Below are 17,075 nucleotides of genomic sequence, written 5' to 3'. Positions count from 1 at the left end.
GATTCCAGTCAGGCACAGGTGAAAATCCGTAGGAGACAGAGAGAAGCAGGAAACCTAAAGCATGAACAATATTGAGAAAATAGCCAGATACTTTCAAAGAGAATGAATAGAACCATAAATTCAGAGACATATTCCCATGACTCATTGCTAATTTATCCACTTTGATGCCTCGGAAAGGTTCACTTGCATTGTAATTGGTTAAAAGTGAGTGTTCTTTGCACTACCAAGGATGGAAGCCTCCTAACATCTGCAATCACCAACTCTTTGTATCTTCATTGAGCATTTAATCACTGTTGAAATGCATATACCATGCGACCCTTTAATCTATTTATTACAGTGTTGAATGTCCATGTTAGGAAAATTTCTGAAATCACATTAAATCTAATAAAAGTTATTGATGATTCTGGTGCTACTGCTTCTGCTATCACTACTTCCAGCACACCACTACTCATACTCCAGCAGTCTTGCTGGTACCCCTGGGGTGAAGGGGGGAGCAGAAGGGAATGGTACATAGCCTGTGTAAGACACTGCGCAGAAATCATGTCACAGCTGAAAACTCACAGCACAGTCGTGTCCACATTACAAGTGAAGTTTCCTGCAGTTGAGTTTCTCAGTCCCGCAGCTCAAGGAGAGCGCAGGCTCCTCAGTTCAGCCCTTTACCCACTTTGAGTCACCAGGGCATGTACGGAGTGTATTACCCAGCCCTGAAGGAGGGTGTGAGCGTCTGCTGTCTGAAATCACTATATGCATTATTTAGATTAGTGCAGCAAAAACATTATGAGAGTAGACACAATTCTAGCACTTAGCCCAGCTTAGTTTACTCAAGCAAAATATTTCAAATAATTCCTATGAGAAGAAAATATTTAAATGCCATTGATGACCAATGTTTGGGGAAACAGAAGGCTGCAAATCTCGAGGAAATTAACAGCAAATGTGCAGGACCAATAAGGGCTCTTATTAAATGCCCTAACTATCAGGAGCTGAAGAATTCTACAGTGATATGTCACGTCATGACTTACAAGTTAGTACATTGTTTTCAGTGAGAAAATGGTATCATGAATTATTTAAAACCACCCCAGAACTCTAGCTAGTGTAGTTTCCCACAGAATTACAAATCATACTGTTGTCTATGTCCACATCTTCTTTGTGACTAATGTTTAAGCTTTCTATATTAATTTTAAGTAATTGAGTTAGTATTATGCTTTCCACCGATATAAAAATCACCAAGAGGCATGTTATTTCATACTTTAGTATGAAATCTGAATACACTATCACAAGTAAATCACTTTTCTTTTTCTATGTACTACGTAATCTTTATTTTATGACATTGTAACATTAGCTCTGCACCTGGCGCCAGAATGTTCCCAGTTAGGGCGCCAGAATGTTCCCAGTTAGGTTTCCTTACAAACATGATTTAAATGGTACATTTCAATTTCTACTTTTTTATTTTAGAAAAACTTCCCATGATCTAGAAACATCACTGGGTTTCCCTCTTCACCTAATTTGTTCATTATTTTAATTATCATTCTGTTAAGCTCTTTATCTTAATTTCCCTATTCCTCTTTTCTACCACCTATAATAAAATAGTGACAATTGGAAGGAATTGTTGAAAGAAAGACATGGTGGTATTCAGATCAATTTCAAGCCAAAAACAAATTTCAGAAATGAATGTGCCTAATTGAAGAAAACTAAATGTCACATAAATGACAACTGGTCAGTTTGAGTTCCATAAATGCCACAATCACATGTCTTACCTGTGGAGAGTTGGGTTGCTATCTTTTTCAAGCTAAGATTCACGTGAAAATAACATTACCTGTCAGGATTTCCATGGCCTGATGGCAGCAATTCCTCTGTGTATTTTCTTGATCAGAAAAAGAAACTAGAGAATCGTAACGGGAAGTAGTGTGCACTTTATCGCTCATTATTGTTGCCTGTTCTAAAACTGGTGTGATGAAGACAAAATGATGATGGAAATCTTACCAGTAAACTATCATCATTAAGTAGAGTTGTTCAATGATCAACAAACTTGAAGAAGACAGATCTGGATTTGGGACACTATCACATTGGATGAGTTTTGCATCTCCTTGAGTCAGTTATTTTATCTGACAAAAAAAAAAAGGTTTTGTTTGTTGTGTGGTCAATTTCCATATAACGTGGTCATATAACGTATCCATATAACCCTGAGTATTCCTTGACTTATGTTTGCTGGGAGAGAATCTTCTTCACTGAGTCTTAGAAAAAATGATGTTAACTGAAAGGTAGAATATTGGATTTGTTGCCAGTGGCCTGGCCGTTGAGGAATACAGGGATGTCTACCTGATTTTCCATTTTATTCAGTGCTGTTTGTCACCTGTGTACCATACCTCATGCAGTAGGTTGTGGGGGGTGGTCTGCTCTGCTGAGAAAGGTGGAGGGGGACACACAGGCACAGCCGGCTGCAGCTAAGCTTCTCTGTGAGTCTCCTCAAGGCCTCCTCTCCAGGGGGAGTGCCTGACAATCACCTTACAAACTTATGGTTAAGTTTTTTTTGTTTTTTTTTTTTTTAATTCAAAACGACACCAACACTGTTAACACCTTTTGAAGTGTTTAAATATAACCTGTTTAATTAAACCAAGTAAGTAAAGAACAATGTCAGTGATTTTCAGAAACAGAAGATTCTTATCTTTCCATTTCATTTATTTTTGGTTGCAGGACTTCAGATGGTGGCAAAGTTGTTGGCACCATAGAAGTCAGTGTCGTGAAGATGGGGGAGATTGAGGATGGGGAAGCCGACCACATCACAACAGAAGTGCAGGGACAAAAGGTAGGCTTCAGCCAGCTCACTGCACACATTACCTTGGAAATGACCAGCTTTGCCAGACGCCTGGGCCGCTGACACCTCCGCGAGGTCTGGAATCACATTACTCAAAAGCTAAGCTCGGCAACGGCGTGTCCAAAGTGTGCTGCGTGCTAGGCCAGGGGCTTTTACAAAGGAGGACGCACCATCCAGAACCTCCTCTCTAGCCTGACTCCCGCGCTGACCTGCCTCCTCTCTGTCGAGAAAGCCACGATCTCTCGCATCTTGCCATACAGAGAGGCTCAGAAGACTTACTGGCTGTTGTCAAAAGTAAACACTTCACTACTCTCAGAACCCTCTTGGGGAAGAGACGCGAGTTGGACTTCACCTGATGTGGAGAAGGGCATCTTAGGTGCGTTGTTCAAGAGGCAGCTGGAGGAGGGGTGAGGAGGCTGGAGTAGAGGCTGTGTCTGCCAAGCCCAGCAGAAAGACGCCAGTGCGCCACTGTGTGTGCCCAGGAGTTTTACTTCTATTTTCTGAGAGAAACTTCTAGAAGTATTAGTCTCATTTCCTGCCTGAGTAATGTCTTTGCTTGTGTCACAGAGGCACAGGGGAGAGCCCTCAAAACTGCTGGCAGTTTTCTACAGGGAAATTGGTCTCCTACGTGAGTCTATGATGACTTATTTTCAGACACAGGGACCCTTAGGTGGGAACATGGCTCAGTTATGGTACTTAGGAAACATCTCCAGGAGAGCTGGTGTTTATCCTACATAAGGTGCTTTACCCACGAATCTGCCTGCTTTTCAAACATGCTGCCCCTTCCCAGAATCGGCAGGGGCCTTTTCTGCTGCCCCAATCCTGATTCTCTTCCGCTCCCTTCCTGCCCCCTGGAACATATCTCTAACCATGAAAATGCCCTGGGGAGTTCAGTGGTTTGGATTCCACTGCTTAGAAATACTGGGTCTTTGGTGGCAAAGTTTTGCAGCAGTTCCTGGTAAAGCTGGGCCTTAAACCTGGAGACTCCCTCCCGGTGGGTCCCTGTACCCCACCCCCACCTCCTTTGGAGTTCTGCAGAGATAGTCTTCCACCATGACCACCACCACGTGGACCTGTGCAGATCAAAGAGGCCAGGTGGGGGCTGAGCAGAATTAGGTTATTCTGCCTGGACCGGGCCACCAGAGCTGCACCTTCCCACTTCAGGGCTTTGAAGTTTCCCAGCCTTGGAATCCAGGAGCAGCTCCCCTCTGCTCCTCTGAAAGTCCCCCCACACTCTGGCAACTTTGCCATGTTGCAGCACTGGGTAGTGCCCATTGTGTCACACTCTCTCTGTAAATGGAGAACTTAATACTGGGACTAGGCCCCACAAAGTTCACTTCACATTTCTTACTTTGTAAGGTGAGTTTAAAAAGGACTTCACTGTGCTGTTTTAGAAATAAGAGGCGGCCGAGCCAGCCCGCATCCTGCACAAGTTGTGGGTTGACTGAAAGGGGAAATGCACGAGTGCTGTTGCCATTAGTTCTGTCCTACCTGGATTCTTAGTAAACTTTGGCTTTTTTCATCTTAAAATAAATAAATAAATAAAATGACTAGAAACTCACTTGCAATCCTAGGGATATTGCTGATGAATGAATAACTGTAGTAAGGCCCCTTATGCACAATATTTATGAGACTTATGTGGAAATAACTTTGTCTTGGTGTTTTTCAAAATGTTGTCAGAATTTTCTGGGCTGTTGGTTAGGACCAGATGCAGATCTGCTAAATCAGAAACCCCGTGACTGTCTTCACAGTCTCCGGCGAGTGGTGACTTAAGTCCTGAAGTTAGTGAAGGATTGAAACATGTGAAAAGGGGAGATCACGGAAACGGAGGTTCTCCTTCCAGTGACAGCCTCCGGCTGGGTGCGTGCATGAGAGGGAGAGTGAAGCTGCTCCTCGCTTTCAGTCCTGGGCTGTGAGGGGTGTGCGTTCTCACACACGTGTATGGAAGTCGGTAGAAGGTGGCAGAAGGTGGTACCAGAGGGAATCAGCTGCTGCCGCCACAGCACAGTAGCCACTTCAGCCACCAGCATTTACTCACTCACAGTTCTGGAATACCAGGAAGACCCGGTGCCAGGTGTTCCTGCAGACACGCCTGTGTCCTCATGCCACCTTTCCTCACGCACATCACAGAGAGAGGCCAAGCAGCACTGGTCGCTCTTCCATTCTTGTAAGGACACTGGCCCTCAGGACGCACACCCACCCTGTGGCCTCATTTCACCCTCGTTGCCTCCAAGATGTCTCCTCTCCACACAGACACGCTGTGAGGACCTCGGCAGGGAAGTTTAAGGGAGCACGATTCAGTTCATTACAGGACCCCATGGAAGTGCAACGTCTGAGTCTTGACTCTCACAGAACCTCCAGAGGAGAGAATATGTAAATGAGACGTCGGGATCTTTCCTCACACATACATTTACTTAATTGTTTCCCCAAACCCTAGTATTCTCAACAAGAAAAAATTGTCCAGAGGGTCACTCACCTTATTAGACTTTCATTCAACTTTTATGCAGAAAACACCTCGGGGTAGAAGGCAAAGTATTCAAAACATATTGAAGCAGAAAGAACAATCCCCGCCCCTTCCAAAATGCTAACATCATCCTTTTGCAAAGCTGACATTTTAGGTGGACTGTTGTATTTGCTATCCACACCCTCCTCCCCATCTTTTTTATTTGGGGGTCACCTTTGACACACAGTCAATATGTCAGCAAGTCCTGTTGATTCTGCTTTTTCCATCAATCCAGAAGCCAAGATCTTATGACCCCTTCACTGCCACTGACCTTGTCAGTCACTCGATTTCTACAGCTGTCTCCCAATTCCCTCCGCCTGCTACCCCCCACAACCATCAAGGTCTGTTCTCAGCAGAACAACTGTGAACATGTAGCTCAGCGCAGGTCATTCCCTCAGGGGCCTCTCAGCTCCCTCCAGGTGCAAGCACCTCGGGAGTGGCCGCACTTAGAGCCTCAATGCTGTTGGCCTGTGACTTTCCGCTCGTCGTCCTCCATGCCTCGTTCTTCCTCACCTGCACCTGGCCACTTTGTCTCTCTGCCACTCCATGAACGGTGCAGGTGCATTTCCAGCTGAGGTCCATGAACGTCATGATGCATTCTCCCTTTCTGGCATCCCACCAGGTGACCATGTGCCTCTTCCCTCACTTCCAGGCTTTGTGCCAAATATCACCCTCTACCTGAAGCCTTCTCTGACCCCACACTTTATACCTGCTCTGAGTTATTAGTAGGAGCCATCCCTGCTCAGCGTCTTATTTTATTTATCTAGTTCCCTTGCTAGAATTAAATTTCATGAGAAAAAAACATTTGTCCAATTTTTACCCCTCTTTATCTCTCAATGTCTAGAGTAGAACTTGACATGGGGGAAAAATGAATAAACAAAGTCAGTACGACTTCGGAGAAAAGAAAAATCTAAGACTGTTTCTTCAAAAGGAAAATATCTGTGTAAAATGCTCTACCAGCTGGTCAGTCAGGGGCTACAAACTGGAATAAAGGTCTAGAAAGCAGTGGAGGATTATGAAACAAAAAGGGGGGTGATAAAAAACAATAAAACTTTGGAACGGTCAAGAAAAGTGCTGCTGGAGAAAGAAAGAGGAAGCAAAATCATCCAATCAGGTGAAAGGTGAGAAAGCCCAGGTGAGGCAGGGAATAGCGGTGGGACACACCTGTGGGCCCACGGGCCTGGCCTCTGCCCGGCCGCAGCGGCTGAGTGGCACAGGGTGGCTCTGAGGAGGGTTCCGTGCTGCTGCTGCCTGGCTTTGCCTCTGTGAAATGTGGGTGTTACATTAGGGTGCGGCCCAGCTCTGGCACCCACAGTAGCTGTGGGTTCTACAAAGGAAGGATGATGCTTCCGTCGCCACTCACACCACAGCTGTGAGGACAGGCTGGTGTGGGTGGGGCAGTGGCGCTCGGCCCTGACATCACCCACGTTTCCATGACCTCCAAGCCTCTTGGTTTGCTTCGGCCCCGTTCTTTGAAGTGGTGATTTATGTGAACTCCCTTCAGATGTGGTCATAGGCAAGAGGGTGCCTGGGTGGTGAAGGACCTTCCTGAAGGTTCTGTCTCCTGAGTTGGCCCAGATAGACCAGGGAAAGTGGTGTGACTGACCTTCTTCACTGTCTAGGGTATTCACAGCCATGAAATGTTTTTTATTTGTTGATCAAACAATACTGTCTTCTGTGTCCCAGGTTTTTTACTGGGTTCTGTATGTGGGGTAATAAACACACAGATGCTGCCTCCAGGGGAAGGAAATAATTAAAAAATAAGAAAAGAAAAGAAAAGAAAACAGCATATTTTAGATCAGATGGTGCAATATATGCTATAGAAAATATAAGGATGAAAAAATAAGGAATGTTACATTATGCCGAAGGGTCAATGATAGAGTTACTGATACTGTGATATTTGAAATAAAATGAGAAGGAAATAAAATATATGATATCTGAGAGGAACAGGGACTCTAGGATGTGTGATGAACAAGAGCAAAGGATCGGTTGATACTCAAAGTCATGAAGTTCCAAGAATCTTAGCTATCCTACATTTCTTCTTGACACCATCAAATGAGGTTTTTAAAGGATTCCTTAGAGTCAGTGGGCTTGTGGGGCTCTGTGCCACATATAGCACGTGACACTTGTTCCTGCTCAGAAAAACAGATGCGAAGTCATCACATTAACAGCGCGCAGCGTATAGGTATGTAACTAAGGCTGCCAGTTTCCATCATAATGGCAGCAGAGTGGGTCACGCGGTAGGCCTAGTTTGAGCCTCCTTAAGCACAGATTCCATATCATTTTAATCTCTGTAGCATCTAGAATATTGTCAAGATGATTCTAGGGTCAATTGTAAAAGAAAGTTCAATAAAATAAGCTACAGAAATATGAAATATGATTCTCGGCATCAAAAATATTTTAATCTAGTCACAAAAGCTTTATCCGAAACAGTTCAAGAAAATACTATAGTTCATATGTGACAATATTGATTCATTTAGTAAATGTTTACTATTTTCTGTTTATGTTCTCAGGATTTAAGTCTTCAGAGCATTCTGAATACTAGCATTTTAAGATACAATAAAGTAAAATAATAACTAGGTTGAAATTATCCTAAATGCCTGCCTTCCAGTGTGGATGGAAGGTATGGCTATACGGAGGTTTTCTTTCCATACCCATTTGGTGAAATGATACAGGTTACTGTTGGGAAATGTGAAGTTGTTTTCATAATAAAGAGGTAGGGCTACCTCCACTCACTGAGGCAGTTTCCCAGAAAGTAGCCTAGTCTTGGTGAGTTACAACTACTTCACCAATTGATTTCAAGCTAAAATCATCCCTGTAATTTATATTGTAGGAGATAATCCTCTTCAGGCCCATTTCTATGCACCTAGTTATTGTGACAAGGGGTGTCGGAGACAAATCATAATCGGACTGGAAGGCCAGTCTGAGAATACTGAATTTGAGTGGGCAACAAATTACCATTCTATATTCTAGCACAGAATACCGATCTGATGTCCACGAAAGATTATTTTAACAACCCAATGTAGAATGAAAGGAGTAGAGAAAATATTAGAAATAGGAGATACAAATAATTTTAAGTATGTCTAAGCATCATTGCACATGGCTCTAGAGATTTGAGAAGTGCCTTTCTGAAAGAGTAGTGGATTGAGAAGGGGTCACCTCTGACTCTGGAAACAACTCAGAGAACATTAAATTTGAAGAGCTGTTTGTAGTCACTTGTATTTCAGTAGACTAGGACTTCAACACCTCTGCAAGGACATGTATCCCTGACAAGAAATTTTCCAAAATGTGATGCGTGTTATGATAGAAGAATAAATAGTGGACTTTAGAATAGAGAAAAGAGCATTTAAGTCGAAGTTTTTATCATTTATCTTCCTTCTCAAAATCCTTACAGGACATGTAGATTCCATCAGTCACTGTGACCTGACTGGCTGTGATTTTCACAGAGGCTAATTCCAGGAGAGGCTGGGTGGAAGGGAGACAGAGGGGGGCATTTAGTGACTAGCCCATACAACCCTGATGGACCCTCTTGGAGAGCTGGTCTGAGCCCTCACAGGCTCTAGGGGAGTCTTTAGCTGTTTCCCTGATAATTCCTAAATCAAAGAATGTTCAGACATTTTCCATCTGTTTGTTTGCATGCATTTGTTTATGTTTGCTATATTTGCTCTGAAAATCCTCTCTCCTTCACCAGACCTCTGTCCATTCGTCCATTCATTTATTCCCTCATTTGTTTATAAGTTAAGGATAGAAGGAAACTTATTTGAAGAGACAGATGTTGGCATCTATCTGTGTGAAAACAGTCCTCTTGTCAATGCCCGCGGGCCAAGTGAGCGCTGCTTCCTTTGTTACAGTTTTATAGGAAGCTGAGGGAGAGTGTCAGGCTTCCTGCAGATTGTCTGGGTCCACTCTCCCACGCATGGTTCACTCCCTGGGAACATGGTGACGTCTCTTTGGGTCGCTCCATTCTGCCTGTCCAGAGAAGTGTTGGTTTTGTCAAGGTTTATGGAACTAATCTGTTATTAACCATGGATGAGTAGAGAGTCATGATCTCTGAAACAGCTTATTTATAAACTGCTGAAGCAATCCAACATTGATAAGTTGGATATCAGCTTGTTTACAAATGGTCATTTGCATTGTTTGGCGAGGGATAAAAATATCACGTTGCCCTGGGTGATTAGATGCTACAACATATTCTGTGTTTTATTTAAGGTTATCTTTACTAAAAATTTAGAAAATAATCTGCTTTTTATTGACCCCAAATCATCCCAGGTGAAAGAAATAGGCCGTTCACCTTGTCAGGATGGTTTCTCTGGTAGAGCCGGTTCGCAGCATGCTGAAAATAACCTTGTCCTGCTTTTTACTTTCTTCCCTAAGCAATATGTAACGGGATTTGAAATGTATAATTACATAATGCAATTATAGTTTATATAAGTGTAGTAAATAATCACAAGTTAAACAATCTACTGAAAACCATTTTTACAAAAATGTTTTATTCAGAATTCTTTGGAGCCATATGCACAGTCTTGCAAATAAAGGAGCTTAGTTTCTTATTTTGATTATTTTCAAATGTTCTCTTTATTTTTAATTGAGGTAACCGTCAAATATGCTTTATTTCATTCTTTCCCAGTGTGCCCTGGTATGTGAATGCACAGCCCCCGAGGGTGTAAGCAGAAAGGATAACTTACCTTTTTTAAACTCAGGTATGTACCTCATTTAGAAACTTACTTTCCTGTGCTAGATTTCATTAGAACATACGTTTTATAAGATTCAACACTCCTTTAAGATAAACATGCTCGAAAATGGTGATAGATAGAACATACCTCAACATAGTGAAGGCCATGTATGAGCAACACACAACTAACATCATTCTCAGTGTGAAAAGCTGGAAATTTCTTCAGGAAGATCTGGTACAAGACAAGACTGTCCACTTTCACCACCACTGGTCAATGCAGTGCTGGATTTCTTAGCCAGAACAATTAGGCCGGAGGGAGTATAAAAGTAATCCACATTGGGAGAGAGGAAGTGAAACTAGCACCATTTGCAGATGACAGTAGACCTAGAAAACCTTAAAGACTTCAGTGACAATCTAATTGAAGCAATAGATGAGTTCAGAAAAGTGTTATAAAATCAATTTATAAAAATACATTGCATTCCTACATGAACAAATTCTCATTTCCTGTAAACTCAACAGCAAACTGGGCAGCATTCACAGTCAGTTATGAACACTCCGGAGATGCAGTAGCATTTGTGAGCTGGCAGCAGCGGGCACAGACTCGGCAGCTCAGTAAGAAAATACCTTAGCTATATGGCAAAACAAACAGAATCTTTTCTAGCCATTGGGTGTTGTTATCTGAAACAAGCATATTAAGGGACAGCACTTAATGAGCTCAGTGTTCTGTTATACAACTCACAAAATCAAGGTGTTAAAACAGTAGGTAGATGGGTTCAGTGACATAAACTCAAACCTGTCTTCGGACCCTCCTGTCTGTGTGTATACTGGATCACTAGCAGTCATATATTTTAATATCAACAAGGCACCAAGCAGCGTCTGACATGATGATCTTGTGGATAAAGTTAACGCCTGGGTACAACTAAAAGATAGGAATGACGCAACTGATTTTGAATGACAATGCAGACTATCAGCCATTAATACCAATATTAGTAAATAATGACTGCTTTCCTGCCAGGCAATAGCCAGGTGCCTTAACTACCGTGTTCCACCAAATCCCCTGACATTTGCCATGCAGAAGACTCTGTCATTGTCTCCATTTTACAGATGAGCACATTGTTCAAGGTCATCTACTGTAGCATATTACAAAGAGTAAAATCGACAAGTTAAACCTGGTTTTGATTCTAAGTCCCTTCCTCTTAATTACTAAGCTGTGCTATTATTGAATAGTCATTCACTAACAAACCGGTGTTAACAATAGCATAAACCTCAGTGCTTGTCCAGCTCTGGCATAGATAGTATAATAATCAGATTAATAACTTCAAAGACTTACTCATAATCCCAAAAGTATTAGCAGATTTTTCCTTCAAAAGGCCACTGATAAAAGGAGCGGAGAAAGGAAAGACAGTCCATTGTGTTTTTATGTGCAGATTGAACAGCAAAAACTGATACTGAGTGAAGACCATAGCAAAGAGGGACAGCTCTGTTTCTGTCTATGACCAAATGTCAGTCTGTCCTACTTTACGAAGGATGTAATTTCGTATGGGGTGTTCATTACATAGCTTGGTCAAGCATGTACCATAAAAGAGCCTGAAAACTTGTTTGTGTGGTTCAGATACCTAAAATATGCTCTCAGGGTCTCATGACATTTTCCACCAAGAAACAGAAAGGTTGTTCTTAGTTGTCACCTTAGTTCTTTAATATAATCTGACTTAAGTACATTCAGTAGATTATTTTACGACTTAATTTTGAGAAATAAAATTGAGAGATATGACGTTCATGTTAAATGCAGCTCGCATGAATCAGGTGATCTGCAAAATCTAATAATGTAATTACAAGATAATTTTCAATGAGTCGCTGTGAACACTGTAGGTTTTCATGCTCACAAACCTGAGTGCCATTTTAAGAACTGATTGGCTTACATTTCAAATAGAAAAGGAAAAAAATTATTTCCCTTTGGAAAATATGCCCCAAAGGAAGAAAAGGCAGAGGGAACGTAATGAAAAGTAAATCTGCATCTCTTAGTTGTTGGTCCATAAAAATCTGCCAGCCATGAGTTTTGAACATGTGCTAAATCTTCCAGATCACGAGGGTGCTATGCTATTCCTAGTGTGTAACTTGCCCTGTGACAAAGGCACTGGCATGGGATTGATGGAAGCAGCTCCTTCTGCAATTTAAACAGCTTCTTACTGGCGCGGAGGGTGACTAATGATGGTGTTTCTTCTTTCATGGAGGTGACAGCTTCGGTGATGATACTCCACTTATTTCCAGAGATGTGTTTCTGTATCCTTAATCTGCACACTCAGAGGCTGGGGTATTTGCCACAAATATTTTCACTGAACAGTCTTATATTAGGGGAAGATAAGACTGAATGAGAGTCAGATGTTACAAAGTTTTTTAACTGAAAGCTTGATTAAAGCTAAATGAAATGTTCCTGCTTAAAATGCAAAAATGCCATTTGTAGGTAGAGACATGTATGATCAGGCCTATGTACTATTTCTTATATTGACTTATCTATATATATATAACACAGCAATTCTGCAATTAATCCATTCTCTTCCTGTGTGTGTGTGTATGTGTGTGTGTGTGTATTTCCAATCTGTAGGCCAAAGGGGAGCTATTGACATCCTCTGAAGTCTTCGTATTTATGTATTATCTGGAACTCGCCAGCTCAAGTGAGTTATGGAGTACTTATTGAGTGAGGAAGGGAATGTCCTATCTCCTAGCAGCTCTTCATTCTCTATTTATATCTCCAGGTTACATTTATAATTCAGGAAATCCACTTATCTATTGTAAGACTAGAAAGAAAAAGGGCATTCCTCCAAGGTCTCACCTTTGCTTGCCCTGTTCGCCTTGCACATTGAGTGTATATGTTGAGAGTCTGTGGAATGGAGAGCAGAAGGAGAGAAAGAATGAGGAGGAGGAGTGACAGGATTTGCAATTACACACGATAGAGTAGTAGCTTAATTCTGTGGGGAAAAAATTCCTTTTAGCTGTTGGATTTTACATTCTCTGAATCAGGGCACATTAGGAGATACAGTATATCTCAGAAACATGCAGGTCTTATTTAGTTTGAGTTCCTAACTCTTATTCATAGAATAAAGTTGTTAACAGTACAGATTTACCTCTTTCATTGTTTGCTTATTCCTTTAAGCAACATGGTCATCAGAGAGCATGAAAGTATTTGTTACTGAAGAGCTCAGAGAAGGGAAGCTATTTGGTTGTCAGAAGAGTCATGACGTATTTTTTTTTCTATGTATTTCAGGCAAAAAAAAATGCATCGTGAGTTTTCCGACAACCCAATAATTTTGAACGCAGAGCGGTGCAGAGGGTCAGGACAGTTTATGTCCTGCGTAGGCTCAGCCACTGGGCAGCTTGTCTGCTGGGGGATAGTAAAGGCTTTTGTGCCATTATTATGAGACCACAGGACAAGCTGCCAGAAGACTTGGGGTCACCGCTGAGATATGCCAACCAGCAGGTGACCCTCACAAACAGGGCAGCCTCTCTCGACAGCATTTCTTTTCAAATGATGAAACTGATGTGGACAATCTTTAACTTCCTTTTTAGTTATCGGAGGTCTGAAGTTGGCAGATACAACACTATTTAGCTTTAGCTCTGTGTTCCATTCTTTTAGATAAATATTTCACAGAAGTGTCACTTTGATCAGGTTCACACAGAGTCACATATCATCTCATTGTGGACAGCGGTCTTCCTCAGACCTGTTTCTATTTAATATAAATGAGGCCCTGACCATGATGGCCCTTTTACAAGTTTTGTCAGGAAGACAATTCTCTCTGGATGTTGTAATTCTCTCCATTTTCCTTGTAAAAGCATAAAACTGCAAACCTCTCCGCTCATGCACCTTTATATCATCTGCCACAGCTGAGGAGCTAATAGACCCTCCCACAAAGTTTCCTATTACCTGCAGATTTTGAGTGCATTTCCCCTGTCAGCAAGCGTTAGATCTGACACAGCATCTTCCTTGGTTGAGTTCCATACGTTTTGAGTCATGAAATCACTCTTTCTATTCCTCAATACCACTTCCATTCTGTGCATGAGTACATGTACCCATCCTTCACATTCGCAGAGGATTTAACCAGCAGCATTACTGTCCTTAAGTTGGACTTCGCCAAATTGAGGGGCTCCCTTGCAGTTATCGGCTCCCCCTCCTATCTGGAGAATTCACTGGTGTTTGTACTTTTTGCTCACAAGATAACCCCTCCTGTCTCAAGATACATCAGCATGGGTCGCTACATATCTGTGATCCTTTTCCCTAGAATTGGATTAAGCCATCTACAATCACGTGTCATCTAACAATGGAGGTGGATCCCCCCCCCAAAAAAATGCTTCATTGGGCGATTTTCTTGTGTGAAAGCACGTTAGCAACAGATTTTGTATGCTTAGGGGGCCTTGATGGGCAAAGCAACAGGAGATGAAAGCAAGCGCATGGGCAGGTGAATCCCCCCAGGGCCTCGGGAAACATGATGCTGCGGCTGTGACCCACGCGAAGCACCACATCAAGGTGGCTGTGTCACTGGGCCATCACTTGTCCATCATCTTGCCTGTGGCTGACCCAACCAGCATTATATCCCCAATCACTACTGTTGTTGGCAGAAGATGCTAGATTATGAGCTGTTTAGATGGCCCATGTTCATTTATTCCCGTGTCTCCAGGGCCAGGATATAATAGGAACCCAATAAATGCTTATCAAGTCACGGATAATGGGTGTGTGTGTGTGTGTGTGTGTCATAGTATTTGATTTATATTTCAGGAGGCATTGCTATCTCTTCATGAGAAGGATGTTCAAATTTAACTATTTTGGTTTGGGATAAAATATACTATTAATTTTCTTTAAAAATTACCACCAAATTCTCATTTAGATTTTTTTTCCTGCCTTCTAGAGCACCACAGATTTAAACTGCCTTCCACAAGAACACATCCCTGAACACAATATTAGGGCCATGTTTTTTTTTTGTTTTGTTTTGTTTTGTTTTGTTTTGTTTTGTTTTATTTTGTTTTGTTTTGTTTTGTTTTGTTTTGTTTTGTTTCCAAAGCAATGCATGGTTCAGAATATTTAAAAAAAATCTTTCCTCTATTTTTGCATAGTGATAGATTCCAGTCAAAAAGCAAGTTCATTTCCCCCTTTTTCTTCTTTTCATCCATGAGGCACTAAATTTGCTACCTTGTCAAATTTTAGATTATATCATTTAATGTTAACAGATATCACTTCTATTTTTTCCATACCAGTTTAACTAGATTTTGCCCTTGTGTTTATACCGTTGGTATATGTAATTGAGACTACTATGGTTGATAATTTTGGCCCTTAATCCTTCGTACTTACTCACCAGATTTCTTGCCTTTGTTTTAACAAACATGATGGAGTCCATTAACCTTGGTCTTTCAGAATTTCCATATATTTTCATTGCAGTGTACTAATATATTTAAGATTTATAGTAGTTTCAGTGGAAGAGTGAATTTCATTATCTAGTAATCAATGGAATCTCCTCTTAGATGCCTTTAAATGCTTCAGCTGTCTTCCTGATTTAAGTTGATTGCCTCCTCCACTACTCACATTAGATAAACTAGAAGAAAAATAAAGGCAAGCAGATGGTATAGTCAAAAAGTGAACATTTGGTGGACAAATGTAAAGAAGACTTTCTCTCAGCTATAGTTTTTTCTTTATTCAGATGTTGGTGCTCACCCTTGAGGTGGGATTTTTAATTATACCTCTCGCTTTAATTGTGGTGCCCTAATAGCTCTCCTCCTGGGAAAAATGATGATGGGAAACATCTGAGTTGCAAGGTCTACACTTATTTCAGTGGGGTGAACACATTTCCACTGGGTAAGGTGCAGGAGGTAAAATGAGGACTACTGGAAAGAGGACACCTTGGTCCTCTCCTTCATCAAGTTCCCGTGCTGATGGGGAACTTGGGCAAGTAAGGAGACAGTGATAGGATACCAGTCTTTTCCAAGGAGGTAAAGACATCAGCGAACTTTGCAGCATGTTCATGCACTCTCACTCCTGGAAGATGAAGATGGGCTTGCCTCAATAAGTTTCCCGTCCTCAGCTTTGACTACATACTACTGAACTCATACTGGAACATGGAGACCATGGGGTTGAGGTCAATCAGTAGGTCACTATAACAGTATCCTCTTTGCCAGATTTAAAAACTGCCCTGAATACCAGACCCCCAACATGGCCAAATCTTCTGACCTTCCTTCACTATTTGTCTCAGGGTCAATGGAACCTGGAAGACCAGAGAGTCCCCATCTTTATTATTTTTAAAAATATTATCTCTCCTGCATTTTCTGATTGATTGCCCCTTCTGTATTTTTATCCTCTTTTCTAAAGTCATGTTTACAATAGTGCTTTAGTGATTACTATTTAGTTTCTTCAGTTCTCATCCAATCTTAAAAAAAAAGCCAACCTAACTTTAAGATGTATATAAATCTAAAATAGTTTCCAGTACAAATGAGGGAGTGTCAGCATCTAATTGGATTACACAGACTTATCTTTAGTAAGTGCAATGCACCATTTGGAGAATAGGCAAAGCCTGTACATTCCACTGAATAATTAAACTATTAAACAACTGCATAATTAAAAGCTACACAATAAATAGATTCTCTACAAGAATCTGCAGTACATTAAAATAATGGTTTTGTAAGGCTTGAAGCCAATAAAGTCAGATTCTATTTAAATATGTGACTTCTTCCACCTCCTGAAAGAAGAAAGCATGTGAACATAATCACAGATGAGTTTCCTCTGGAGAAATATATTAAAGACAATGTGACTTGAGCCTTTCGATGATCCCCTCTCCCTGAGTCTAAATTTGTAAAATCCCTTATCCAGTCCACTGACATCCCTAACACAGGCACAGAAGAGAAGTTCATCCTGGACGATCTCCCTGGATTATCTTCCTAGCCCCATGTTGCTGGAGTAGACCTCTGTTTTATGTGCTGCCAGTTATTAGCCTTATGGACATGTCCTTGTCATCTTTACTTGGGATAACTCGGAATCAGAGCAGCTTGGCTTTCACTGTGACTGGGTCCCACGGAAAGCCAAGTAACAGATTACTGAGTTAAAAAGATCC

The 17,075-nt window shown here is 41.5% G+C and overlaps 1 protein-coding gene across 5 annotated transcripts in view; it reads left to right on the top strand.

The window, feature by feature from the left end:
* INPP4B (inositol polyphosphate-4-phosphatase, type II, 105kDa) overlaps positions 1 to 17,075 on the top strand; it is a 458,439-nt gene that overhangs the window by 296,376 nt on the left and 144,988 nt on the right. For all 5 annotated transcript variants that reach the window (XM_004685297.2, XM_012726889.1, XM_012726886.1 and 2 more), the window contains 2 exons: positions 2,692 to 2,803; positions 9,943 to 10,015. In XM_004685297.2, the coding sequence (XP_004685354.1) occupies positions 2,692 to 2,803; positions 9,943 to 10,015 (185 nt within the window). The remainder of the gene's footprint in view (positions 1 to 2,691; positions 2,804 to 9,942; positions 10,016 to 17,075) is intronic.

This window comes from Condylura cristata, unplaced genomic scaffold (genome assembly GCF_000260355.1).
Source record: "Condylura cristata isolate star-nosed mole 26May11 unplaced genomic scaffold, ConCri1.0 scaffold00018, whole genome shotgun sequence".
NCBI classification, from domain to species: Eukaryota; Metazoa; Chordata; class Mammalia; order Eulipotyphla; family Talpidae; genus Condylura; species Condylura cristata.
Note: the sequence above shows the minus strand (reverse complement) of the source record. Positions and strands in the feature narration are given on the sequence as shown.